We start from the raw sequence: 26,970 nt of genomic DNA, 5'->3' as shown, positions 1-26,970 counted from the left end.
CTAATGATAGTAAAATAAAGGTAAGAAGATGAAAAAAGGTCCACAGTGGAACCAAACATGCCGATTGACCTGAACCGATTGCTTTTGGAGGGGAGCGGGGGCAGTGGGGTATTTTTTCCTCCTTCCACATTTTTGGTTTACAACATTTTTTAAGATTTCAACTTTTCATCCCAAGTCAGGACAGGAAAATGTTTTGATCTCTTGAAAAACTGTCACAGGACGGGAAACCTGGTTCCCATCCAGCTGGAGTGGCTGGGTTAAGCTAATCATGGGAAGAACCTCTTGTTGTGACCCCCCATCCCCATCCCCTCTCTTCCCACTTCTATTTGGTCATCCAATTCCACCCCCCCAATACCTCCCCCACATGACTCTCGCAGCACCTCCCTCATCTCAGCCTCCTTCCTTGTCTGTTTCCCCAGCTTCCTCCAGCCCATTCCCCTCCTCCCACCATCTCCTCCCATGAAGAAGCAGATGACTAATTGGCCAAGAGGACTGCCCACTGGGTCCTGGGGCAGTTATCAGATCCTCTAGAAAGGCTCTGCTCATGGATCCAAATCCCACCCTCCTGTCACATCTGAATTTTGCAGATGGCTCCTTCTGCACGGGATCCAAACTCTGCAGCTTGAGCCGTCTTTGCCTGAGACAGAGGCTCACTGGCCTGCACACCTAGCTAGCCCGCCCATCTATCTAGCACGGCTTACAATTGCCGTGTAGACACAGCGGCATGGGCTAGCTACCCGTGTATAAGTCTGCCAGGGAGCCTGGCTATGTACTTGGATTGCTCGCCCATGGTGCCAAACAACACTACTTTTTACTACTTGCTGCAATCATGCCTTCCTCTCCAGTGTAGACATACCCCCAGACTGGGCAATGGGAACAGTAAGGACTATGCTGCCCTGCCTTGATAGACCTCAAAGCAATTTACAAAGGTTAGTAAGTACCCTCATCCCCACTGCATAGATGGGGAAACTGAGGCACAAAAATATCCAGTGACTCGCCCAAGTTGACATCAAGTGAGCGGCAGCACTGGGGATAGGATTCCAGGTCTCCTGAGTCCCTGTCACTTTGCTGTGACCACTAGATCATGCTGTCTGAGCTCTCCGACATGAAGGACTGGAGTCATCCATAGACAGTCTACAAGAGGTCACCGAGAGCCCCAATCACTCCAGGTCATCAAATGAGTCATCGTCCTCTTCCTCCTCTCCAGAGAGATGAGCATTGCCCCTGGCTGACTGCTCCATGATCTTCATCCAGCGCTGCTTCAGCTCCTCCGTCTCTGCCACAAATGTGTAGGTCTGCTTGGACTGAACCAGCTGGAAGAGGTGACGGTGGTCACTCTGGGGAGGCTCCTTCACCTGGTAACCCAGCAGAGGGATGGAGGTGTGGGCCTTGACATCCTGGACGGAGGGAAGGACAGTCAGGGGCTCAGGCTTGTTCGCATCAGCATTTGCTCCCTCCCACCAGTGGAGACAGCCAGCACCAGCTTTAAAATGCACAACTCAGCTGAATTGCCAGGCTGCTGTGGCTCGAGCAGGGTCTTAATACAAATGCAATAGGAGAACCAAACCCTCGCCTACCTGGGGTGCCGCATACACATACAGCACCAGGGGGTCATCCTGTGGGATCACGAACCAGCCCCGTGTCCCCCCTTTCCCGTTCTTATCCAGCAGCTGCAGGAAACTGCACATCAGGCTCTGCCCCGAGATTTCCGCTGATTCTTTCTGCCAAGAAACCAACAATCCCCCTTTATAATCCTTCCACATGCTCATGGATTCAGACTTCCCCTGAGGCTTCCTAGTGAGCTAATACAAAGGCAGAGTGCAGATTTGACCTGTGGAACTCACTGCCACATGATGTCACAGAGGCAAAAAGCTTAATAGGTTTCCAAAGAGAGCTAGGCATTTGTGTCTACCCATAGTAGAGAGAGTAATGTTTTAGAACGGTTATAAACCCTCCTGCTTCAGAGCACAAGCCAGCCATTGCTTCAGGTCAGGAAGAAGCATCCCTCATAGGCACTTTAGTGCATAAGCAAAATTGTCCACTATAAAGGTTTCTTGCACCTTTCTCTGAAACATCTGGTTCTGGCCATTGTCTGAGATGAGACAGAGGGTCTGATCCAGTATGGCAAATCCTATGTTCTCACAGTTTGTCTTCATAAAGCACCTTTTATCCTCTAGGGTCCTAAAGCACCTGGCAAACCGATGTACAGAGTCAATAGGGATTGTTTCACCCACGGCTGAAATGCACCCATCTCTGAGGTGGAAAGCAGCAGCTGTTTAACATGACATGGCAACGTGAGAGCTTTGTACAGGTTGTGGAAAATCCCATTTTTGGTTGAGAGGGGAATGAAAGGCTGGTAGAATGTAACAATCCCTGCTGGAATATGGCCTGAATGCTGGGTCTAACATCCCACCTGTTAAACACTGCCTGAGAGTTTTAATAACCATGATCGAACAGCACCTTGGATTGATGTTTTTCATCCAAATTCTGGAACCTGGACATCTCATCACCCCTTAGTGCCACATTGGTGCACGGCATTCAGTACTACTAGGAGAGTAGAGTGCCGCCTAGTGAAGCAGCAGCCCATTACTGGACACTCCCCAGAGGTCTCCCATCCAAGCACCCAGCCAGCTAGACGCGTTTTAGCTCCTGGGACGCACAGTACACAGGGGGACCGTGGAGGATCATGACCCTGGGGTTCCAGGAAGGTTGCTGCACCAGAGAGTGCCTGAAATCACTGCGCTTGTTTCTCAGCCATGCCATGTCCCCCAAGCTTCAGATCCAAATTCGGGAGGTGGGTTTGCATCTGTTACCATGTCAAAGAGGGCTCTGAATGAATCAAGAAGAGCAAATCCAGGCTGTTTTGAGGAATATGGAGAGGGCAAGTGCCCAGATCTAACCATCTCGCTGGGAGCTAGTCTGGAATGGATCCTAAAGTGAAAGGCACCTTACTCTGTTGGAGCGGGTCTGAGCCTATCCCATTAGCAGTGGGACAACCGCTGCATCCCTGTTTGTGTGTTCATGGGCACACACACGTCTGTGTATCTGTTTGCCTATGCGTGGATATTCACAAATGGGTGCAGTCGTGTGTCTGCAGGAGCACATGTGTATATTTCTGTGTTCAAATGCATGCGTACGTACGTGTCTGTGGGTACATACCTTGAAATACGTGGTCACTACTTATGCTAAACAAGCCATTCCCTCTTGTATCGAGCTGTGACACTCTGAGCCAGTTTCCCAGACCGGAAGCAGAGCTCTGTGTCGTTCAAAAGCTTGTCGCCCTCACCAACAGAAGCTGGTAAGTAAGATATCGCCTTCCCTACCTTGTCTCTGCACACATGGGGCCATCAATGGGTGTGAACAGTCATATGTGGCCATGTCAATACAGGTGCACGTGGGGGTGAGGGTCTGCGTGTGAGCGGTAGTGTCTCTGGGTGTGGCAGTGTCTCTGCCTGGGTCTGTTCGTGTGGAGATTTGTGGTGGCAGAGGTGGATTTTTCTGCGTCAGCCTCAGTTCAGCACCATGGACAGAACATTCTCCTTTCCCCTGGGAAGTCACAGCCAAGGTATGACAGCCAGGAAAGGCTTGTGGGGTTCGCGACTCACCCTAGGAGTGGAAGCCTTTAACATCCAGGGCTAAGACAGCTCCAAAATGTGAAACACTGGGTCACACCACCTGCCATGCAACCTTAACTCCAGCCCAAGCAGCCGCAGGAGGGGGTGTGCAACACCACAAGCCAGCAAAACCCAGTGATCCAGGAGGGACAGTATCAGCCACCCCTTCTCCCCATCAGGAGCTCACAAGCCTCACAAACCCCAACGTGCAGTAGATCAATATTCCTGCCCTCCCCTTATAACTGGGGAATCTGGGGCACTCAGAGGTAAATGGCTTCATGTATAGAGATGGGAAAACTGAGGCACAGAGAGGTGCTTGGCCTGATTTCTAGAGGTGCTAAGCACTCCAGACTCTCACTGACTTAAACATGGCTGGTGATGAGCACCAGCAGCTCACAGGTGCCCAAGGCCAGTGGCAGAGGCAGAAAGAAAGCCTAGGACTCCCGCCTGCCAGGCCCCCGCTCTAATGATTAATCCATGTTGCACCGTGGATGGGACAAGCATGATCCCTGCGTTTGTACTGCAGGGAACACAAAGGCAAAATGCACACACACCCCCTGCAGATTTGTGGGCAGACGGGCCCAATGAAATCCCCTGCTCAGGGCTTCCCAGAGGCAAGGGGCAGTTCACTAAAGCACCCCACTTGGTGACCGTCACAGCAGTGTGGGAGTGCTGTGCCTGACATGAACCCAGCTGGGCTGACGTAGCCGCGGACTCCTCTGCAGAAGGGAGGGAGCAGGCCAGAGACCCCGGGGTGGGAAGTGGGCGGGGTTGGAAAGGGGCAGAGATAGATTGCAGAGCAAGAGGCCTCCCTGGCTGCAGCCTCACCTCCAGGATCCCCTTGTGCTTCCCCTCTCGCTCCTCAGGCAGCAGATGCCCCGTCAGGAAGATGTAACACTCCAGGCAGACGCGGTTGGGCCGGTTCCCGTCGTACTTCAGTGGAACTCTGTAATCGGAGCACCGGGCGCACACCACCTGCCCCCCAAGAGAGATCCTGATCAGGGGCAGGGAGGGGGCTGAGCCAGGCACTGTGGGGCCCTGACGGACAGCCCCCACCTCTTTCCCCACACCACCAGTGAACAAGCAATCTTTCGGCCCCTGGTGGGGGATCCCTGTGAGGAAGGGTTTTTCCTTCTCCTGGTGACCCTTAGCTGCCCCCACCCCACACCGAGGGGCTTTACTCTCCCTCCTCTGCCCACTCCAAAGGGCAGTGTGTGACCTCTGCCTGTGCAGGGGGCGGGGAGCAGATCCCTCGCTGGCCCCTCCAAAGGGCTGGGCCTACAAGGAGGCAGTGGGGTCACTCACGTAGCCACAGGCCCGGCAGTGGTGCCTCCTGCGCGTGATGGCATTGAACGGCTCCTTGCAGCGCATGCACATGGTCACCAGCTTGTCCCGCACCCACTGCGGGGCCCGTCGACCCAGCTCCTCTGACTTGAACTGCGCGGGGGAAAGGAGAGAGCACGGCTCGGTCACCTCGGTGGAGCAGAGTTGGGATGCGTCGCAGGGGCTATGAAGGGGACTCTCTATTGAGGTGGCTGGACAAAGGCAGATCCTCTGGGTTTTTCTAGCTCCCAGCCTGTGCTGCCTAATGTCACCGCAAGGGGTCTCCTGAAATCCTGGCCCAGATTCAGCCGTCATGAAAGGAACCTGATGACCATAATGCAACCTCTCTCCCCGCTAGCCCACCCTTCCTCTGCCTCCAGCCGTTCTCTGCTCCTATCCCGCAGGGCAAAGGGGAAAGCTTGCCCATCCCCACAGGACTTCCCAGCTCTTCAGGGCTTCATGAGGGTAAAAGGATGCTCTGAGAGCCTTAGCCTGGAGCAGCTAGTAGCCACAGGACAAGTGGGGGGGAAGCTTACAGCAAATTCCTGGTCCTCCCCATCAGGCCTGTGAACTGCTGTCTTGAAGCTCTCACTCTGCTTCTCTTTCTTGGCAATGGCATCCTGGAAGGCCTGAGGAACAAGGGGGGGCTGGGGGTTAGGGCTGTCATAGCCCATCCCAATGGCAGCCCAATTCCATGAGCAGCTGGTCTCAGGCCAGTTCCTTGTGGGAGTGCAGATACCACCTCCACTTTTGGCACCAACTGGCCCCTTTGGAGGCTGCCACAGAAGAGACCATGGATTGCAGGGGCCACGGGCACTTAAATTCTGGGCCCCGGCACTACACCTGATTAAGTGGGGCTTGGCCAGGGAACCAACGCAGGATTGGTGGGGGGTGGACTCCTCCCCCAGAGAGCAACACATCAGCGCAGAAAGCCACCACACACTCCCAAAGCCACCCCTTTGCACTGCCACAGAGGAGATCAGCCTGGAGCATGGCTCCATGCCACCCCACGGATGCAGATCCCAGCACAGTCCCTCCACCGCCTGCCCTGCCCGTTGCAAACCAAAACCTGCACGCAAGGAACTCATCCCACCTGCAGAGGCAGAGCAGGGATTGGGACCCACAGGAGGAGACTCTGTACCTCCATATTTAAAATCACATGACTTCCCCCATCACCGCCCCTGCCAGGGACCAGGGGCTCTGGCGCGCAGTCGTACCTTTATCCAGGCGTTCATCTCCTCCCGTGACCTGTGCCAAAGGGGAGACAGTGGTTAGAGCATGGCCCTGGCTCCTCAGCTGGGGCTGGAGGAAGAGGGCCCCTCGCTCCCTTACCTGGCTTGCAGTTCCAGCGACCGCTGCTTCCCTGAGACCAGGAAGGAGTGAGGGAATTCCACATCCTTCAGTACCCGCACCTGGAATCCGGGGAGGGACATGGACATTAGAACTAGAGCCAGAGGCAGATCAAAGCCTACAACCCAACAGCCCCCCAGCCCCGGGGAAGGTCCAGTCTGGGCCTCCCTCTCAGCTGTACAGACACCCGGTGGCTCTGAGGACTCTAAGTGCGTATGGTCTATGCCGTGGCTCTAAGTCCACGGATTCAGAGCCCAAGCACAGGTTGAACATGCCCCTATGGACCCTGCTGACTGTGGCTCCAAAGAACTCTTTGCCTGCTCTCTGGACGTAGCTCCAGGAAGGCCTGCTCTGAGGGCTTGGCTACACTTGTGAGTTACAGAGCATTAAAGGAGCCCTGGGTGCACTAGCTCACTCCCTGTCCACACTGGCAAGGCATGTAGAGCGCTCTGACTCCATGGCTACAGCGCTGCTGGTACTCCACCTCGGCGAGTGGAATAACGTTTGCCGTGCCCCTTCTGGAGTGCCGCGGTGCCAGTGTGAATGAGGCGTTGCATTACTGCACTCTGATCAGCCTCCAGAAACGTCCTATAATCCCCTTAAGTCAAGTGGCCACTCTTGTCATTGTTTTGAACTCGCTGTAGGAATGCAGATATGTCGTTCGAAAGCTCCGTTTCTGACAGCCGGCTGCTTCTCTGCTCTGAGACAAAGCAATCATTAGTGTGGAATGCTGTGTGTGTGAGAGAGAGGTGGCGGGGGAGGGTCTGCTGACGTCTGAACTTACAAGACAGCATGCTGACATGCTCTCAGCCCCCCCAAAATCCACTCTCTCTCCCCCCACATACACACCACACACTCCCTGTCACACTCCACCTCACCCCACTCCCATTTGCTGTCACTTGCATGCTGGGATAGCTGCCCATAATGCACCGCTCCCAAAGCCGCTGCAAGTGCCGCGAATGTGGCCACACCAGTAAGCTTGAAGCTGTCCGTGTGGACAGACTGCAGTGTTTTCCCTACTGCACTCTACAAAGGCTGGTTTAATTCAAAGTGCTCTACATCTACAAGTGTAGCCATGCCCTGAGTCTGCAGGGAGCTTCTGTACGTCATAACAGTGCAGGCTTTGATCTTAGATACTGGGAGCTAAGCAGGGTCACACCTGGAAGTATTTGCATGAGGGATGTGAAAGGGAGAAGAAAAAACCCCCAAGTGCTCCAGAAAGTAGAGTGGGCAATGCAGCAGGAGGCACTCTTCCCTCTGTGTCAGCAGTGCGTGTCGTGCTACCGGGGAGGTGCTCTTTCAGGTGAGGTGGAAATTCAAGGCCCTGGTCGCTTGGGAATGTTTTCACAAGCGTTAGACCAGCTGCCCTGGCCAAATCACCTTCTGCTTCCCTCAACCCCTTCCTACTACTAGGATGATCCGAGGAATGGAAAACCTGCCTTATGAAAGGAGACTCAAAGAGCTTGGCTTGTTTAGCCTGGCCAAAAGAAGGCTGCGGGGGGATATGCTTGCTCTATATAAATATATCGGGGGGTTAACGTTAGGGAGGGAGAGGAATTATTTAAGTTTAGTACTAATGTAGGCACGAGGACGAATGGGTACAAACTGGATATTAGGAAGTTTAGACTTGAAATTAGACGAAGGTTTCTAACCATTAGGGGAGTGAAGTTTTGGAACAGCCTTCCGAGGGAAGTAGTGGGGGCAAAAGACTTATCTGGCTTCAAGACTAAACTTGATAAGTATATGGAGGGGATGTTATGATGGGATAGTTTAATTTGGGCAATTGATCTTGGATTATCACCAGATAAGTCTGCTCAGTGGTTTACGGGGAGATGTTGGATGGGATGGGATGGGAACTGAGTTACTGCAGAGAATTCCTTCTTGGGTGCTGGCGGGTGAGTCTTGCCCACATGCTCAGGGTTTAGCTGATCGCCATATTTGGGGTCGGGAAGGAATTTTCCTCCAGGGCGGATTGGCAGGGGCCCTGGAGGTTTTTCGCCTTCCTCTGCAGCGTGGGGCATGGGTCGCTTGCTGGTGGATTCTCTGCAGTTTGAGGTCTTCAAACCAGTTTTGAGGATTTCAATAACTCAGTCCTGGGTTAGGGGTTGTTATAAAAGTGGATGGGTAGGGTTCTGTGGCCTGCCTTGTGCAGGAGGTCAGACTAGATGATCATATTGGTCCTTTCTGACCTATGAGTCTATGAGTCTATGAGTCTACAGTTTCCACTGGACACAGAGTTGTTCTTCACTTCCTGTCATACAGTGTTGCTGTGCCCTATTAAACAGCAGCCATGTTCTGCCCCAGAGGTGGCTGCCTTTCAGGGTGCCCTGGGGGGAAAAGCCGTTCCCTGTATAAATGTAAGCGATAATAACGTGTGAGGGTTGTCTGACCTTCATGCCCTCCACGTCGATCCGCCAGCGCACCTGGAACTCCGCCCCCACCTGGATGACCTTTGGCACGCAGAACAGCAGCATGTTGTTGAACTGAATGAGGAAGCAGATGTGAGCCGCTGAAGGGGACCATGCAGCAATGGTATACTGAGCACGGGCAGGGCAGGACCGGGCCACCATCCTCTGGCAGCGCCAGTCAGGATCTCCAGGTGCCCAGAGCAAATGTCCAACTAAACAGCGTTTGGCAGCACATGCTCTGGATCTACAGGTACCAACGCTGGGGGTGGGGAGTGGGGTTCAAAGGAGCCTATGGAGTCAGGTGCTGAAATCCCAATGGAATTGGAATTGAGTGCTGAACTCATTTAGGGTCTTTCAAAAATAATCAGCCCAAATGGCTCGTCTGCTCTCCTCGTCCCAACACCCCCCGCACTCCCCCCAAAGACAAGGGATTTCCAAAGCACTGTCTGAGCAACCAAAGGGTTCACTTGCCTGGGGGACCAGAGGCTCTAGAAGCAAAGGGCCCAGACCTCCATGCTTTGCCCCTTATGGGGCCATTTATCCCTGGACATGGTGGGTGTCCAACACTCCCAGATCTGTACAGTCCATGCATCCGGGCTGCTCTGGACATTGGAACTGCAGCAGTGGGGACATGAGGCTCACAGTCTCCAGCACGACAAAGCCTGCAAGTGGTCAGGGTTCTCTGTTCTCTCTCTCCCCTCAACCCTGTCATCTTCCATTGATCCTCTGCCCAGAAACGGCCTTCCACTTCATAGTGCTGCTGACCCTCTCCTTTCCTCCCCCGCCCTCCCACCCCGCCTCGGCTGGCCCAGCCGCCCTCCTACCAGGAAGAGATACTTCTCCGATGTGTTGTTGTTGCGGAAGGAGATTTTCTGAATGGGGCCCTCCTTAATGAGCTCATTGGAAGGGTCGACGATATCATCTTCCAGCCCCAGCCTTTGATACACCTCCCATAGGTTCTGCAAACGCTCCTGGGGAGCCAAGAAAACAGAGGAGGGTGAGGGAGGAAAAACACTGGGTGGGGGCTTATGCTGCAAGGTGCTGATGCTGCAAGATGCTGCAAGGTGCTGAGCCTTACCCTCAGCAGCCACTGACCTTGGGCTCCATCCTAGAGGTGCTGAGTGCCACGACTTCCTTTGTTTGTCTTAGGAATCGGCAGTGCTCAGCACTGTGCAGGAGGTACTGAGAACTCAGCAGGATTGGGCCAATGGAGAAGAGGAGGAAAAGGATCCAGTGATGGGGAGAGGGAGAAAAAACACCCCAAATCTACCACCTTGGCATTCAATGTCTCCTCCTCTCGCAGGAGGATCTCTAAGGAAGAGGTTGGACACCCCAGAACCAGGGCAGGTTGGGTTTCTCCTTCACTTCGGTCAGAGAACTACAGCCCTCCCCCGATCTGGCAAGGCAGGATGTCTCCCTCCTCTTCTGGTCACATGGAGCTGGCCACTCACTCCAGACAGATGGGAGGGGTTGGATCTTTCTGGATCAGCACATCTGTTTCAGACCCCAGCTCAAGCAGGTTCCTCTTTCTCTAGGAACAGGCGGCTCGTGCCTACCTCAGAACGCAGGGGTTCCATGTCTTAGCACACGGCCTGCACAGGCTGGGCTGGGACTGATTTCTCCTTAACCCATTCTGAGAGCAGCTTCCAATACTGTCTACACAGAAATCTGGGGTCAGATCCTCAGCTGGTGTAAACTGACCTGGCTCCACTGAGTTATACCATCTGAGGACCTGAGAATACAAGGATGCTCCAGATGCAGGCTAATGAGCCTTACAATGTGGCTGCCCACACACTCCCTATCACTGCAGCATAAAGGCTCATCCACTGCCAGTTTTCTGAGCCAGAAGCAACCGCTATACACCTGCAGGCAGAAACAAGTGTTTGCAGTGTTGCTGCAGCAGTGCTGGTCCCAGGACATTAGACAGACAAGGTCTTGCGACCCGAAGAAGAGCTCTGTGTAAGCTTGAAAGCATGTCCCTCTTGGCCACACAAGTGGGCCCAATCAAAGATACCATCTCACCCGCCTTGTCTCTCAGAGACCAGTGGGACATTTACATACCAACTGGGAGCAGCACGAGGGCTGCTGGGAAATAATAGACTTCAAGGCCAGACAGAAGCATTCTGGTCTAATCTGATCTCCTGCATAGCACAGGCCAGAGAACATCATACAGTGATTCCTGCATTGAGCCCGGCACTTCCATCGTAATACTTTGCATTTCCCTATTGCCTTCCATCCGAGGATCTCAAAGCACTTTAACCACCATTAATGAATCAAACCTCACAGCCTCAGGAGACACAGCTAAGGGATTATCACCCTCTTTGACATATAAAGAAACTGAGGCACACAGAAGGGGAGCGAGGTCACATAGCAGGTCACAAATAGAATCTCTCTCTCATGATCCCAGTTCTGCTTTAACCGCTACACCACGTATTCCCTGATTGCCTGCCTGGCCTCCTGGGAGGCAGGATGGTCAAGCTGTTAGGACACTAGCTTGGGACACAGAGGATCAGGACAATTCCCTGCTCTGCCACAGACTCACTGTGTGACCTTGGGCAAATCCCTTAGTCTCTCTGTGCCTCAATTCCATCTGTACAAAGGGGATAACAGCCCTGTCTTGCCTCCCAGGGGGGTCGTGAGGAGAATGATCAGGAAATGCTCAGATATTGCAGTGATGGAGGGCATTTAAAGACCTATGGTAGGTAGGGTTTGGGCAGCCCTGTACCCATAAGACTCTCCCTGTTCCAGCACGGGCTCTTGAGAGTCGAATATGGTCAGGGTGCTCTCTGTTACATATGTGGACAGCGTCTTGCACAGTGGGGCCCTGGTCTCTGGCTGGGGGGAATCTAGGAGCTAGCACAAGACAAATCATAAATAACAGCAGCATGAGGGCTGGTACTCACCATTTCTGCAATGGCAGCATTTGAGTGTTTGGCTGCAGAGAAAATCATTTCCAGGGCTTCTGCAATGAGACCAGAAGGGGAACAAGGGCTTAGAATCCCCAAAAGGACTAGGTTGAGGGAGGCGCCTTTCATTTTCCCCAACAGTACAGTGCAGAGACGAATCATAGAATCATAGACTAGCAGGGTTGGAAGGGATCTCAGGAGGTCATCTGGTCCAACCCCCTGCTCAAAGCAGGGCCAATCCCCAACTAAATCATCCCAGCCAGGGCTTTGTCAAGCCTGACCTTGAAAACCTCTAAGAAAGGAGATTCCCCCACCTCCCTAGGTAACCCATTCCAGTGCTTCACCAGCCTCCTAGTGAAATAGTGTTTCCCAATATTCAACCTAGCCCTCCCTCACTGCAACTTGAGACCATTACTCCTTGTTCTGTCATCTGCCACTGCTGAGAACAGCTGAGATCCATCCTCTTTGGAACCCCCCTTCAGGTGTTTGAAGGCTGCTATCAAATCCCCCCTCATTTTTCTCTTCTGCAGACTAAATAACCCCCGTTTCCTCAGTCTCCCCTCGTAAGTCATGTGCTCCAGCCTCCTGATTATTTTCATTGCCCTCCACTGGACTCTCCCCAATTTGTCCACATCCTTTCTGTAGTGGAGGGCCCAAAACTGGACGCAATACTCCAGGTGTGGACTCATCTGCGCTGAATAGAGGGGAATGATCACTTCCCTCGATAATGCTCCTACTAATACAGCCCAAGGCTGCTGAGAATGTGGGTGTCTCACCACTGCCCTCTACTGGATGGAATCATAACTGCTCAACTTTGTGGAGTGGCTGGGGTGTGCCGCACTGTGAATTCCTGGGAGGCTACAGCCTGGTAACAGGAATACCTTTGCCTCCAGGGCCATCGGGGATTGCTATTCCTGCTGATGGCCCCTTTGCTCCACCTGAAGTCAGTGGGAACCACAGAGGCTGAGAACAATCTGACAATCAGAGGTGTCTCAACCCAGGAACCAAAAATCACAGCATCTTGCACATGCTGGCCTCATCTCTCTAGCAACAGCCCTTCCACACCCTGAAGAAGACAGGCTGGAGTCAACACACTCAAGTGACGCTACCGAAGACAACGTCGATCACTTGGGTGATTTGACTTTACGGAGCTAAACGCTGGTCCCCGGCACTAGACAGGTCCAGGAAGTAGGTTACACCTGCCGTCTGATTCTCTGTGTTCTTGCTACTGAATGGGCCAAGGAGAACATCACAAGACATTTGGAATTGTGGTTAGCAGCACCAGTTCTAGGGCATCCTAGCTAGTGAACCCTGGTCTGAGTCACTTCAGGTCTTCCAGAGATGTCCACTGGAGGGACTGTAGTTGTCCTGCCCCTTTATCTGAGGATCTCAAAGTGCCTTGCAAAGGGGTATAAATGTCACTACCCACATTGTGCAGAGGGGCACATGCAGAGCTACCACTAGACCCCATGTCTCCTGACTCCCAGCCCCACAACTGGCCTATGCCCCCAGGGTGAGCTCTTACTCTCTGCGTCATGCCTGTCTGGTGATTCTGGAGGTAATTTCCGGACATAATCCTTCAGCAGGAGTTCATAGCGTGGGATCCTCTGTACCGGCTCCAGCATGTGGTGCTGCAGGGTCAAGTTAGCACAGACTTCCCTCTTCTGGAAAGGGACAGCAAAGAACCAAAATTAGAGAGACACCCACAAAGTGGAAGTGCAGGCTCCCCGCACACACCCTGACCCGCCTCAGCTCAGCCTGGAGGAGCCTGTTTGTGTGAAGGGGCTCCCCCACGAAACATGCTGAGCATCAAAGCCAAGGAGGCCAGGTGGGTCTCAGCCTCTTTCCAGATCTAGTGGAGCGTCACCTGAATGTCCACAATGAGCTCCTGGAAGGGTGGGGACTTCTCCCACCAGGTGGTGATCAGCTCAACCGCCTTGTCGAAGTTCTTCACGTACTCGCCGTACATCTTGAGGAATGGGGCTAGCTTCTGGATGACATCTCCAATCCTGGGATTGGAGCTCCTGCCGGCAGAACCCAGAAGATCAGCACCCCTGCCAGGTCAGCGGAACGAGCTGCGGAAGCTGCCCAGAGAAACTGAATAGGCTTTTCACCTGCCACTGACTTAGCAAAAGGCCAGAGGAGGGATGGGGGCTGAATGGCTCAGGGGCGGGGTTGCATTAAGAGTCATTACACATTTCAGACAGTGTTTCAATGGATCTTCAGCTCTCATCCCTCTATGTCAGAGCCAAGCACCCTATGAGGTTCTGGCTCAACCCAAAACTGAGGTAATGTTGCCTAGTGCGTAAAGCACAGGACTGGGACACAGGAGACCAGAAGTCTATTATTGACTCAGTCATTGGCCTGCTGGTGACCTTGGGTAAGTCACATCATGGCTCAGTGCCTCAGTTTCCCCATGTGTAAAAATGGGGGTAATGATACTGACACTCCTTTGTAAAGTGCTTTGAGATCTATAAATGAAATAGGCTATTAAGAGCTAGGTATTTAATAATAACTATTATTATTAATCACTCTATCTAGCTGCTGAGTTATCAGTGTCTGGGGAGCTGGGAGGCTCTGGGAATTGGTAATGGGAAACAGTGTTCCACATCTGGATTGCTGGCCTTGGCTGGTAGTGAGTTATCACTCAGTGTTATCATCTGAAGACTATTCAGTGGCATTGGGGAGCTGAACTGGTGGCATCAGTTGCGTTTCTAGAGGACAGGTATCCATGGTACTAAAGTCCCATCACAACTGACCCTGGACAGGACCTGATCTAGGAGTCATTGGACTTCCGAGCTCTGCCACTGATCACTGTATGGTCTTGGGGAAGTCACTCCCCCTGTGTCTCAGTGTCGAAAGTCTCAGCAGAGAGGCCAAGGGTGAAAGGGTCATGGAGACTGAACAACCTTCTCATGCCTAGGATTCTATATACAGCGCAGGGTTGAGAGAGAGATAGTGTGTCTCTGTGTGTGTACATAAAGCTGACACTGCTACTGTCCATGTTCGATGAGATTTTGGCAGCCCTGGGGAAATAATCTGGCACTTTCTACAGCATTATAAAAAAATTAACTCCCGTCAGATTTGTTAACTAACTGTGTGTGGAGGCCAAAATGTCAAGGGGGCTTCAAGCACCTGCAAATAAAAATAATAATGGACAGGAATCCAGTTCCCTTACTCACACTGAGTAGCACTTGACTCCATGAGTCAATGAAATAAGGTCACACTCAGCATGAGGAAGAGTATCAGCATCTGGCTCAAATTGTCTTGAGAAAGTGCTTTCCAGCACACTGGCTTGCAGAGGAAACCGGGATCAGCATTCAGGTTTGATCGTAAGCCCCAATTCCCCCCCAACACCCACCCCTTCATTCTAGGAATAAAACCCAGACGTCCTGGCTCCCCCAACTCACCAATCCTCCATGCGTTTCTGCAGCTCCGGCAGGAAAAACAGGGCATGGAACTGGTAAATGGAGGAGATGTTGGAGAAGATCATTTTCACCACGTCCTCCGGGATGCTCTTCCCACTTCTGGCTTCCTTCATCAGCTCTGTAAAAAACACCTGGAAAGACACATTCCCAACTGTACAGAATAGGAAGGGGCAGTGAACATTTCTGCTGCTCCTCTGCATCCTGAGTGGGGAGGCTTCACTCCACAGAGGAAGGGAATTGAGAGGCTCCTTTAGAGACAAACAAGCAGCCTGGGGACCATATGGCTCCAGGTGGAATAGTGTCTAGAGTGGAAGGACACTCAGAGCTGGTCCTAGAAACAAAAGGGCTGGGAAGAGAGGAATGGACTGAGAGGTAATGGAGTGTTCCAGGGAGAAATGCAGGGATGCTTCAGGGACTAATGGGGACAAAGGCACTTCCTGAATGGCGATGCTACCAAAGAGGCGTGGGGCTATCAGGGATACACTGCAGGGATGAATATAGATCAGCGGCGTAGGTGTTTCCCTAATGAGCGAAGGAGCTGTGCTCCCTTAGGAGGTAATCAGATGAGCTGGCCTAGGAGCAGAGATGTCCTTGAGGCAAGGTAGCATGTTCCAGGGGTGACAGTGGTGAATGGTTGGGAGCAAAGGGGGCTATGTTTAGTTCTGAGAACAAAACACGGCAGAGGGGGTGGGGGGCAGTCTGGTAACAGTCTTCAAATATGTGAAGGGCTGTTAGAAAGAGGATGGGGATCAGTTGTTCTCCATGTCCACTGAAAGTAAGACAAGAAGTAATGGGCTTCATCTGCAGCAAGGGAGATTTAGGTTGGATATTAGGAAAAACTTTCTATCAGGATAGTTATGCTCTGGAACAGGCTTCCAAGGGAGGTTGTGGAATCCCCATTGTTGGTGGTTTTTAAGAACAGGTTGGACAAACCTCTGTCAGGGATGCTCTAGGTTTACGTGGTCCTACCTCAGCACAGGGAGCGGTACTAGATGATATCTCGAGGTCCCTTCTAGCCCTGCATTTCTGTGATCCTATCAGCGTACGCACCCAGGCATCCATAAAGTGACTGCTCTGGGCCTGGGGTGTGGTAGATTCCTTTTGGTTGCTCAGCCTGGGGTGCAGAGACAACTTGTTCAGCCTGGGGTGACACACTGAGATGAAGAAGTGTCTTCAAGGAACAGGGTTACAGGCCTTAGGTACGTAACAGATAGTCCCATCAGATCTTTGTGCCTTACTGTTAAGGCAAGCGGCCTCTAGGTCAGTGGTTTTCAAACTGCAAGTCGCGACCCAGTACTGGGTCACGGAATGGAAGGCACGGGGTTAGAGCGGCACCGGTCAGCACCACTGACCGGGCCATTAAAAGTCCCATCGGCTGTGCTGCCTGGCTGAGGCAGGCTAGTCCCTATCTGTTCTGATACCGTACTGCACCCCAGAAGTGGCCAGCAGCAGGTCTGGCTCATAGGTGGGGGGCCACAGGGCTCTGCACACTACCCTTGCCTTGAGCACCAGCTGCGCACTCCCACTGGCCAGGAACCACAGCCAATGGAAGCACGGGGTGGGTGGTGCCTGCATGTGAGAGCTGCACGGAGCCACTTGTGCACCTCCGCCTAGGAACCGGACCTGCTGCTGGCTGCTTCCACGGTGCAGCGCAGTCTGCAGTGCCAGGACAGATGGGAAGCCTGCCTTTGCACCCCTGCTGTGTCACTGACTGGGAGCTGCCTGAGGTAAGCCTATACCCCAACCCCACACCCCAATCCCCTTCCCCAGCCCTGAATCCCCCCAAACCTGGAGCACCTTCCTGCATCTCAAACCCCTCATCCCCGACCCCACCCCAGAGCCTGCACCCCAAGTCCAGAACCTTGACCCCCTACTACACCCCAATCCCTGCCCCAGCCCTGAGCCCCCCCAAACCCAGAGCCCCTGCCTGCATCCCAAACTCCTCATCCCCAGCTCCACCCCACAGCCCTCACCCCCAAACCCCAACCCTCTGCCCCAGCCCTGAGCCTCTTCCACACCCCAAACCCCTCATCCCCGGCCCCAGCCCAGAGCCTGGCCCCCTCCTATACCCCAATCCCCTGCCCCAGCCCTGAGCTCCACCAAACCCAAACCCCTCATCTCTAGCCCCATCCCACAGCCCTCACCCCTGTACCCCAACCCTCTGCTCCAGCCCTGATCCCTTCCCACACCCCAACCCCCTCATCTACAGCCCCGTTGGGTCACAGGTATCAACAACTTTCTTCAACTGGGTCACCAGAAAAAAAGTTTGAAAACCACTGCCCTAGGCCATTGGGTTCTTACTCTCCAGCCCTGTACTGAACTGTTTGGGTCAAATGGCATCAGAGACCGGCTGTTACTTCCTGACCTGGTCCAGAAGGTGAAGTCGATTGACGTAGGCTTGCTCTGTTTCCAACAGCTCCAATGCAATTTTCTTTTCTTCAGGATCCTGCGTGTACGGCAGAGGGAAAAATGGGTTTGGTCAGGCAGGTAGGAACAATGGGCAACCTGACAGAGGACCAAAGCCAGCCTCGGTGTAAGTCAGTGGAGTTTTTCCAGATCAGCTTAGGGATGAATGTGTCCCAATGGTCTAAGGCAATTCCCCTTGGCATTCCATAGGCCATATATGTGGCATGAAATCAGAGCAGTCCTATTATTCATTAACACATCAGAGAGAAAAGGAGAGGAACTGGTGTCGTGTGGCTAAGGGGTCTAAGCATCTACCCCTGGGCTCCCTGAAGACAAGTCCAAATGCCAGCTGGGCTGACTCAGCACGCTCGGGGAGACAAGCTGGGACCCCTTTCCACTACATTTTCAGGGGGGAAAGGTCTTTTGGCTAAAACTTTAAAAAACAGCATCCTGCCTGCTCTCTATGGATATTAAAGAGTTTGAGGTCTTTTTAGTAAGAGCAGCTGGCTGATTTCAATGGGAATTAGACATCTAAATAGCTTTGAAGTTCAGGGACCAGGTCTCTCCCCATCCTGCCATGCTCAGGGCCACGTTAGCAGGCTTCCATTCTGATTTCTCTCCCTCCCAGGGACTGCTGTTTTACACAGTGGTTTTCATGCCATTACTCCAGGCATTAGGCTGACCTCATTATCAGCTGAGTGGAACGTGGAGGGATCTTAACAAACGCATGAAGCAAAAGTGCCTCCGCTCATACAAGATCCATGTGCCTGTATTTATTTACAGAAGCTGCCCCAGGACAGATGGAGAAAGCACACTCGGGTTGGGAATCAAGAGATCTGTGCCTCAGTTTCCTCCTTGGTAAAATAGGGATAATGATACCAAGCTGCGGGGGAGGGGAGAGGTGCTCTAAGGGTTAACTCACTGTGGTTTGTAAAGTGTGTTGATATCTAGATGGGAATAACTATAGAAATGCAGGACCAGATCTTCAGCTGGTGAAAAGCACCGTAGCACCATAGAAGTCAACAGAACTAGGTTGATTTACGTTGGGCCCGCAGAGTATTACTGTCTTATACCCAGGGTTAATAAGACTTTGCTTTTTTGCAGCACCAGTCATCCAAGAGCTTCCCGCACTGTACAAGCCCTCACCAAGAATTAAGACTCAAAGCTCCCTTCGATGCAGCGGGTAAAGTATTCTCCCCATTTAAGCTGCCGCAGGGCTCCCCAGGAGCCAGCGATCGTTCAGTATGTTTGAAAATCTGGCCTCTTCTCAGAGTAGCCTCTGTCTGGATTTTTGAAAAGCTCAGCCTTCCTGGGGAGGAAACTGGGACACAGAGGGGTGAGGTGACTTGCCCCAGGTCATACAGAGAGTCAGTGGCAGAGCTGGGATTCGAAACCTACAGTTCTGCCTCTCCAAGGTCTCTGCTCTAACCACACACCCTGGGCTGAGCCTCAGGCTTCAGTGCTTCACAGCAGTTCATTACCAAGCTATGACTTGTAGCTTCACTGCTATTCTGTTTGGGATCGGCGCCATGTGCACTGATGGCCATCTATGAACAATAACCATCAGTACTGGGGGCTAATAGTGTATCCCCTCAGTTAGCCTCCAGCATTTAAATACCCCCCCGGGGAAAGAGGCACTGAATGACCTGGTTCCTGTTGCCTCCTGGGCTTAACTCGCTGCCTGGCTGGGAATCCACTGGCTGCTGACTCCGCCAGTTGCTGCTGTTGATTTTGCTCTTGAAGGAACTGAGACACTTGACGGTGAGCCCTCGCCGGCCCTGTGGCGGGTTCTCCTCCAGCTCCTGATGCTGGGGTGGCTGGATTGCCCTCAGGGGAGGCTGGTGCCCCTCATGTTGGTTCTGCAGCTCTGCTCTGTCCCCTCTGGCCTTGCTCGGAGCTTCCCTGCCTGCTGTGGGTGGGAGCGCAGATGCCGTGGAGTTCGGTGCTACTGGCTTGGTCAGGGGCTGTCTTGATTCCTTGTGGGGACTCTGGCAGGGTTTTTCTGCCCTAGGATCATGGAAACAGCACAGCATTCTTATTCCTCTGGTCATGGTCCAGTGCCAGCCTCGATGCCCTGTGCAGCCCACCGCTGCAGCCACCAGTGATCTCACCTACATGGGGCAGGGGCCAAAGGGGTCGCTGACTGGTGCAGGGCACCTGTCACGTCTGCTCTGCCAGGCAGGACCACCCAGAGGATTCAGGGGGCCTGGGGCAAAGCAATTTCAGGGGCCCCTTCCATAAAAAAAAAGTTGCAATACTATAGAATACTATATTCTCATGGAGGCCCCTGCGGGACCCATGGCAAATTGCTCCACTTGTCCCCCCTTCCCCCCACCCCTGGGCAGCCCTGGGAAAAAATAAATATTTAAAAACCTTCCGCATCTCGGCACAAACCCAGTTTTGAGAAAACTTCTTTTCAAGTCACCTTTACAAGGTATCACTGGTTCTCAGGATCAGCTAGTGCTAAAAGGCACTAAAGCTCATTAAAAGGGTTGGACAAATATTTTCCGTCAAAACTTTTTTTGGATCGAAAACTAGGGTTTTTTAAAAAGCAGAAAAAAAAATCACGGACAGTGTCTGCTTTCCTTCAAAATTTGTTGTGGTTTTTTTAATTGAAAAGCTGAAATTAGCCTGCCAAAACCTGAATATGGTTTGGGGTTTCAGAAGCATGTGGCCAAATATTTGCTGCTTGCTGTATTTGATTGTTTAAAGAAACAATAAAAAAATTCTGCTTAAAAAAAATCCAAAACTTTTGAACCACCTCAGCTTGTGACCAAACGCCTAAGCCCATCCAGTCAGAGATTTTTCCAGGTTTCTGATACTCTGCTGGCTTCCTTGACTTATAACTGTCTCCATAACTTTGGGTTCATTTAGCTTAGAACATAAGAATGGCCATACTGGGTCAGACCAAAGGTCCATCCAGCCCAGTATCCTGTCTACCGATGGTGGCCAATGCCAAGTGCCCCAGAAGGAGTGAACCTAACAGGTAATGATCAAGCGATCTCTCTCCTGCTATCCATCCAAACAGAGGCTAGGGACACCATTCCTTACCCATCCTGGCTAATAGCCATTAATGGACTTACATTCATGGAGGTTATCTGTTTCCTAGAGACTGGCTCCATGGGTTCCCTCACAAACTGGAGACGGTTACTGTGGTTTTGTCTTTAGTATAGCTTATGTACATACTCCATGAACTGAGCATTTGAGCTTGTTCCAGAATCTGGGATGAACCTATGTTGTGAAAACTGAAATTCTCAAAATAGCACATGCATGTAAATGGACACAGGGTGCTAAAATTAAATTAACCCAGGGGTTCTCAAACTGGGGGTCGGGACCCCTCAGGGGGTCTTGAGGTTATTACTGGGGGTTGTGAGCTGTCAGCCTCCACCTCAAATGCCGCTTTGCCTCCAGCATTTATAATAGTGTTAAATATATTTTAAAAGTGTTTTTAATTTATAAGGGGATGGGTCACACTCAGAGGTTTGCTATGTGAAAGGGGTCACCAGTATAAAAATTTGAGAGCCACTGAATTAACCCCTCTGGAGCCTCGGGAAATGCAGGGGAGGTGGGGGGGGTCTCCCTTGGTAGGGTTGGGAAGGAGGTAGGTGGTGTAGGATATTGCTCTTCTCATGTGATCCCTCCCCCATGGAAAAGATAACAGCTTGGCTCTTTGTGTTAAATAACTGTCTGAAAGCTTCAAACTGCTGAATGAGCTTTAGGGTAGGGAAGGCTATGCCTCCCCAAACAGCCTGGCCCTGCCCCCTATCTGACCCCCATCCACTTCCTGCCCCCCTCAGAATCCCTGACCCATCCTTCTCCTTGGCCCCTCACTGCCCCCCTGAGACCACCTCCCCAACCACCACCCCGGGACCCCACCCTCCATCAACCCCATCTGTTCCCTGTCCCCTGACTGCCCCAACCCCATCCACCTTCCCCCACCGAGTCCTGACAGACCCCCCGCAGTCCAAACCCCCCTTCCCCGTCCCCTGACTGGCCCCCCAGAACCTCTGCCCCCTCCCTGACCCTGGGACTCCCTGCCCCATATACAACTCCTCCAGCCCCCTGCCATGCTGCTTACCCCCGCCTCCCCCCTCGACCTGAGCCTCAGCGCACTATATCTAGGAGTGGCCCTGGACAGCACTGCAGGGCGTGGCTCCAGCGGGGCCTAAGTTCCCGCTGGTCGACCAGGAGCTCGCAGCCCCACCCCCTTACCACGCGGCTCCGAGCGGGGAGGAGCTCAGGCCCCGCCCGAGCCACGCCACTTTAGTTCTGTCCAAGGCTGCTCCTGGGTTACCCCTGCCTCTCCCTTCTCTCGGAGCCTCAGCGCGCTGTGTCCAAGAGCTGCCCTGGCCCCCAGACAGCGCTGCAGTGGCCTGGCTCCGTCGGGACCTGAGCTTGCAGCCCCGCCCCCTTACCATGTGGCTCTGAGCGGGGCGGAGCTCAGGACCCGCCCAAGCCAGGCCACTTTAGCTCTGTCCAGAGCCGCTCCTGTAGGTGCTAAGGGTTGGGGGAAGGCGGGGCTGGAGCCAGAGAATTCTCGTGAGGGCCCCTGTGGGGCCCGGGGCAAACTGCCCCACTTGCCCACCCCTTTGGGCAGCCCTGCTGCCAGGGGAGGCAGAGATGACTACTGTAACCCAAAAATGTGAGCAGTACAGGCCAGGGAGGGCATGAGACCTGGCTGTTGGTTCATCACATGCCCAGGGCATGGGCAGCTTTGGCCTGCATCTAGGACATCCTGACCATTCCCCAGCGGGACCCAGAGGGCAGAGCAGCAATGGAAAGGTTTCCCCAGAGTTCAAAAAGCAACAAAGAGTCCTGTGGCAGCTTATAGACTAACAGATGTATTGGAGCATGAGCTTTCATGGGTGAATACCCACTTCGTCAGACACATGAACCCGGAGTGTGGTTCACTTATAAAGTTTGTGGCCAGTACCAAGCCGGGAGAGGTGGCTTTGGAGGATAGGATGAAAATTCAAAATGATCTGGATAAACTGGAGAAATGGTCTGAAATAAATAAGATGAAATTCAGTACGGACAAATGAAAAGTTCTCTACTTAGGAAGGAACAATCAGCTGCACACATACAAAATGGGAAATGACTACCAAGAGAGGCGTGTTGCGGAAAGGGATCTAGGGGTCAGAGTGGACCACAAGCTAAACATTATATGAGTCAACAGTGTGACACTGTAGCAAAAATAGCAAACATCGTTCTGGGATGTATTAGCAGGAGTATTGTAAGCAAGACACAAGAAGGAATTCTTCCTGCTCTACTCCACGCTGATTAGGCCTCAACTGGAGTATTGTGTCCAGTTCTGGGCACTACATTTCAGGAAGGATGTGGACAAATTGGAGAAAGTTCAGAGAAGAGCAACAAAAATGATTAAAGGTCTGGAAAACATGACCTATGTGGGAAGATTGAAAAAATGGGGTTTGTTTAGTCTGGAGAAGAGAAGACTGAGAGGGGACATGAGAACAGTTTTCAAGTACATAAAAGGTTATTACAAGGAGGAGGAAGAAAAATTATTTTTGTTAACCTCAGTGGATAGGACAAGAAACAATGGGTGTAACTTGCAGCAAGGGCGGTTTAGGTTGGACATTGGGAAAAACTTCCTAACTGTCAGGGTGGTTAGGCACTGGAACAAATTGCTTAGGGAAGTTGTGGAATCTCCATCATTGGGGATTTTTAAGAGCAGGTTAGACAAACACCTGTTAGGGATGGTCTAGATGATACTTATTCCTGCCATGAGTGCAGGGGACTGAACTAGAAGACCTCTTGAGGTCCCTTCCAGTCCTACGATTCTATGATTGTAGGCCCAGATTAGGGTGACCAGACGTCTCAATAAAATCAGGACTGTCCTGATATTTAGGTGTTTGTCCCACATCCCGACCAATCTTTGGTCAGGACACAATTTGTCCCGATATTTTGTTCCACCGGCAGCACTCACCTTTTTTTTTTCTTGCTCCGCCGGCACCCCCCTCCATGTGTCCCGATATTTTCTCCCTCTCATCTGATCACCCTAGCCCAGATACACCCTCCAGCAGGCCAGGACCCACTCACATCCCTCTCTGTAGACCATCCTTCCTCCCCCCAGTTGTATAAGTTCTTGTAACTCGCTCATTGCCAATGCACCTCCTGTGTGTGCACACATCTCCCACAAGCACACACCTTCATCCACATACTCTCTTCATGCCAGCAGGGCCTGCACCTTTTTAGGTGTATATGCAAGAATGCACACACACCCTCCCATGTGCACACATCCCTAATGTGTGTGGGGGGAACAGCCCACTTAGAAAGACATTCTCATGCATGCACATCCTTGTACACACAGCCTAATGCACAAACTCATATATGCACACACTTTTGCACATGCAAACATAACCATGTACACAACTCCATACATGCACATGCTTTCATGACAACCCCTTATGCACACGCTTCACACATGCATACACAATGCCTTCACAAGGGGACAGCAGGAGCATGCCTGCCTTTCTCTCTAAAGCTGCTGGGTCTTCTGAGGGTCCTTCCTTCAGACCTTTACTCTAGAGAACATTTGTACACCTAGTATTGTGCACTGGTGGGAAACTTCTCCATTTCTGTGTGCATTCTCAGTTGTGCTTATCCCGGCTAAACTCTTTTCTCTGTTCCACAAATGGCCATTTACATTTCATTTCCAGCTTCTCCATCTCCCAAACAAACCGCAAACCCCACTTTTATTTCCTCTTTCAAAGCATAGCTGGAGATCAACAAAAATTTGCCACAGCAGCAAATCTGATGAAAAGATCAAGCAATGAAAGTGATCAAGCCCCAGCTACATCACAGACCAAATTTGGATCTCAGGAACAGCTGCACGTGGCCAAGATCATGCAGATTCCAATGCTCAGGACAAAGCATGTGAGACCTGGAGACAAAGCACTGTCATTTGAGGAGATCTTGCTGTAGAATAAACTTCCTGAGCACACTGGGTGAATATGGAGTCTAACTTTCTTTAGGAAGCTGGAAAAACTTTCCTCTTTGAAAGAGTCTTTCCGCCATCAGAATGCTACTCACAGCCCTTGACAACCCCTTCTACCTCTAGCCCCCAACCCTGATGCCTTCTCCTATTTCTACATTCCTGCCAAGCAAAGAGAGAAATTTAATCTAAAAAACTCTAACCCCAAGCAGAGTTTTGACCTTGAAATAGGAACTGTGCCAGCCTCGATGAAATCCATTAGGTATTTGGCTGTTGTTACTGTTTTTACCTGGAAGATTCCCAGATACTATGGTGATGGGCAACAGGATAAAACTCTAAAATAAATAGAAAAATACAAAGCCAGGCATGAGCTGTGCTAAGTACCAAACTTTCCTCTACACCTACTTATGTCACTGCTGGCATAAAGCCACAGAGATCACAGTAAGTCAACACAGAGAAATGAATCAGTTCAGAAAACTGCAAACCTATCTCAACAAGATAATTGAAACCATTCAACGGCTGTACCTGGGCAAAAGATTCTCCTCTGCCAATATATTCTGACTGATCTGTAGTGAAACCAAGTTCAAGGACACTGAACCATGATATGTGAGTGAGCTGCAAAATCTTTTTGTTCAGTGTCTGTACAGCATCTAACACAGTGGGGTCCTGGTTCATGACTGGGGCTTCTAGGCATTACAGCAGGGGTAGGCAACCTATGGCATGCATGCCAAAGGCAGCATGCGAGCTGATTTTCAGTGGCACTCACACTGCCCGGGTCCTGGCCACCAGTCCAGGGGGCTCTGCATTTTAATTTAATTTTAAATGAAGCTTCTTAAACATTTTTAAAACCTTATTTACATACAACAATAGTTTAGTTATATATTATAGACTTACAGAAAGAGACCTTCTAAAAACATTAAAATGTATTACTGGCACACGAAACCTTAAATTAGAATGAATAAATGAAGACTCGGCACACCACTTCTGAAAGGTTGCCGACCCTGTATTACAGTAATACATATTAATCACCATCATCATCGTTAACTCTTATATAGACTTCTTCATCCACAGAGCTCAAAGCATTTTATAGAAAAGGGAAAGTATCAATATCCCCATTTAAAAGATGGCAAAACTGCGGCACAAGGAGAGGAAGTGACTTGCCCAAAGCCATACAAGGAACTGGGGGCAAAGCAAGAGGTCTCCTGACTTCTCATTCAGTGCACTATCCATTGGACTGCACTACCTTTCTGTCTTCCAAATATTCTGAACTGTCACATTATTTTACCAGGCAATGTTGCAAACTGATAGGGTATCAAAAAATGAACATAATCTCTAACTGAATATATTCTGTTCCCTATCTTGGTGTAGGTTTCTTAGGCACATGTGCAAACATACCTGGGAATCAGATCACTGCAAATAACAAACTGGACTATGGTCTTAGTAAAGTTCTGAGTGGCCAAGTGTCCACATCGAATGACAATTAGTTCCTGCCATGACTATTAGTTCCTATACTGGCTGTGTCAGTGGAGAGGCTGCGGACTAAAAGCCACAATTGCTGAACTCCCTCTGAGCCACTGGCCTGGTCTCCCAAGGGCATGGTGGAGGCATGTTGGCAGGACATTTTGAGGAAAACAGGCACAGCATTGCCCTGGCCCTTCCGTGACTGAACGGAGAACTTTTGTGACGCTGCGGCATTGTGGGGTTGCAAATCTGGCACCAGTACTAAAATAGATATTAAATGAGCAATAATAAATCAGGGTAACCCTGAAGGTCCTGTGCAGAACAGAATATTCCCAGAACTCACTGTGGGGAGAGGGAGAGTGGGGACTGAATTGAGTTCTAATGGTCAGCAAATTCACAGACTTCCCTTCAGCCCCCGTTCTCCTTGAACCTGTCTCCATCCATCTCCTGCTTGCTGAGTCCTGATTTGCACTTAACATAAGAACATACATAAGAACAGCCATACTGGGTCAGACCAAAGGTCCATCTAGCCCAGTATCCTGTCTACCGACAGTGGCCAATGCCAGATGCCCCCGAGGGAGTGAACCTAACAGGCAATGATCAAGTGATCTCTCTCCTGCCATCCATCTCCATCCTCTGACAAACAGAGCCTAAGAACACCATTCCTTACCCATCCTGGCTAATAGCCATTTATGGACTTAACCATCATGAATTTATCCAGTTCCTTTAGCAGTCAGGAAACTTTCTCCTTACCTAGGATCCTCAAACACAGCCACAAGATTAAACACGGTCATTCGACTGCCTCGTTCCCCCTCCATCAGGCTGGCTCTTGTGACTCAGAATTGGTCCCAGTAAGCCAGGTAGGAAAGAGCTGCAGAGAGACCAAGACAGCTCCCAGATACGTCTTCTGAGCCTCTCTCTCTTTCTGTCTTTAGATGTTTCCGGGATATGCAAATTTACTTGGCTAGGGAGATTTGTGAGAAGTGAAGACAACCTGAAGTTCTTCTTGTTGTCCAGGGAGTGAGAGCCTCTTGCAAATATTATATGGGTTGGCCTCAAAAGGAAAAGTAAAGAGGAAGTAATGCAGGCTGCAGCAGGGAGGAACTATGTGAAAACTACTGT

General features: G+C 51.5%; 1 protein-coding gene across 2 annotated transcripts; it reads right to left on the bottom strand.

The window, feature by feature from the left end:
- Positions 1-401: 401 nt before the first annotated feature.
- Positions 402-26,831, bottom strand: FGD2 (FYVE, RhoGEF and PH domain containing 2). Of its 2 annotated transcripts, XM_030562683.1 has the most exons (16): positions 26,602-26,831; positions 19,082-19,442; positions 17,395-17,475; positions 15,012-15,160; positions 13,469-13,625; positions 13,127-13,265; positions 11,599-11,657; positions 9,520-9,666; positions 8,678-8,770; positions 6,270-6,349; positions 6,155-6,185; positions 5,474-5,566; positions 4,920-5,051; positions 4,443-4,589; positions 1,578-1,721; positions 402-1,397 (listed from the first exon to the last, which is right to left on the bottom strand). In XM_030562683.1, the coding sequence occupies exons 1-16, from the start codon at positions 26,664-26,666 to the stop codon at positions 1,161-1,163; spliced, it is 2,115 nt and encodes a 704-aa protein (XP_030418543.1). In that variant the 5' UTR covers positions 26,667-26,831; the 3' UTR covers positions 402-1,160. The 2 variants fall into 2 exon arrangements, with proteins under 2 accessions (XP_030418543.1, XP_030418544.1); XM_030562684.1 differs by lacking the exons at positions 13,469-13,625; positions 17,395-17,475; positions 19,082-19,442; positions 26,602-26,831 and having other exon boundaries at positions 15,012-15,085.
- Between the last annotated feature and the right edge of the window lie 139 nt (positions 26,832-26,970).

The sequence above is a fragment of the Gopherus evgoodei genome, chromosome 4 (assembly GCF_007399415.2).
Source record: "Gopherus evgoodei ecotype Sinaloan lineage chromosome 4, rGopEvg1_v1.p, whole genome shotgun sequence".
Taxonomy (NCBI): Eukaryota; Metazoa; Chordata; order Testudines; family Testudinidae; genus Gopherus; species Gopherus evgoodei.
The sequence above is the reverse complement of the archived record's forward strand: the minus strand, read 5'-3'. Positions and strand labels throughout refer to the sequence as shown.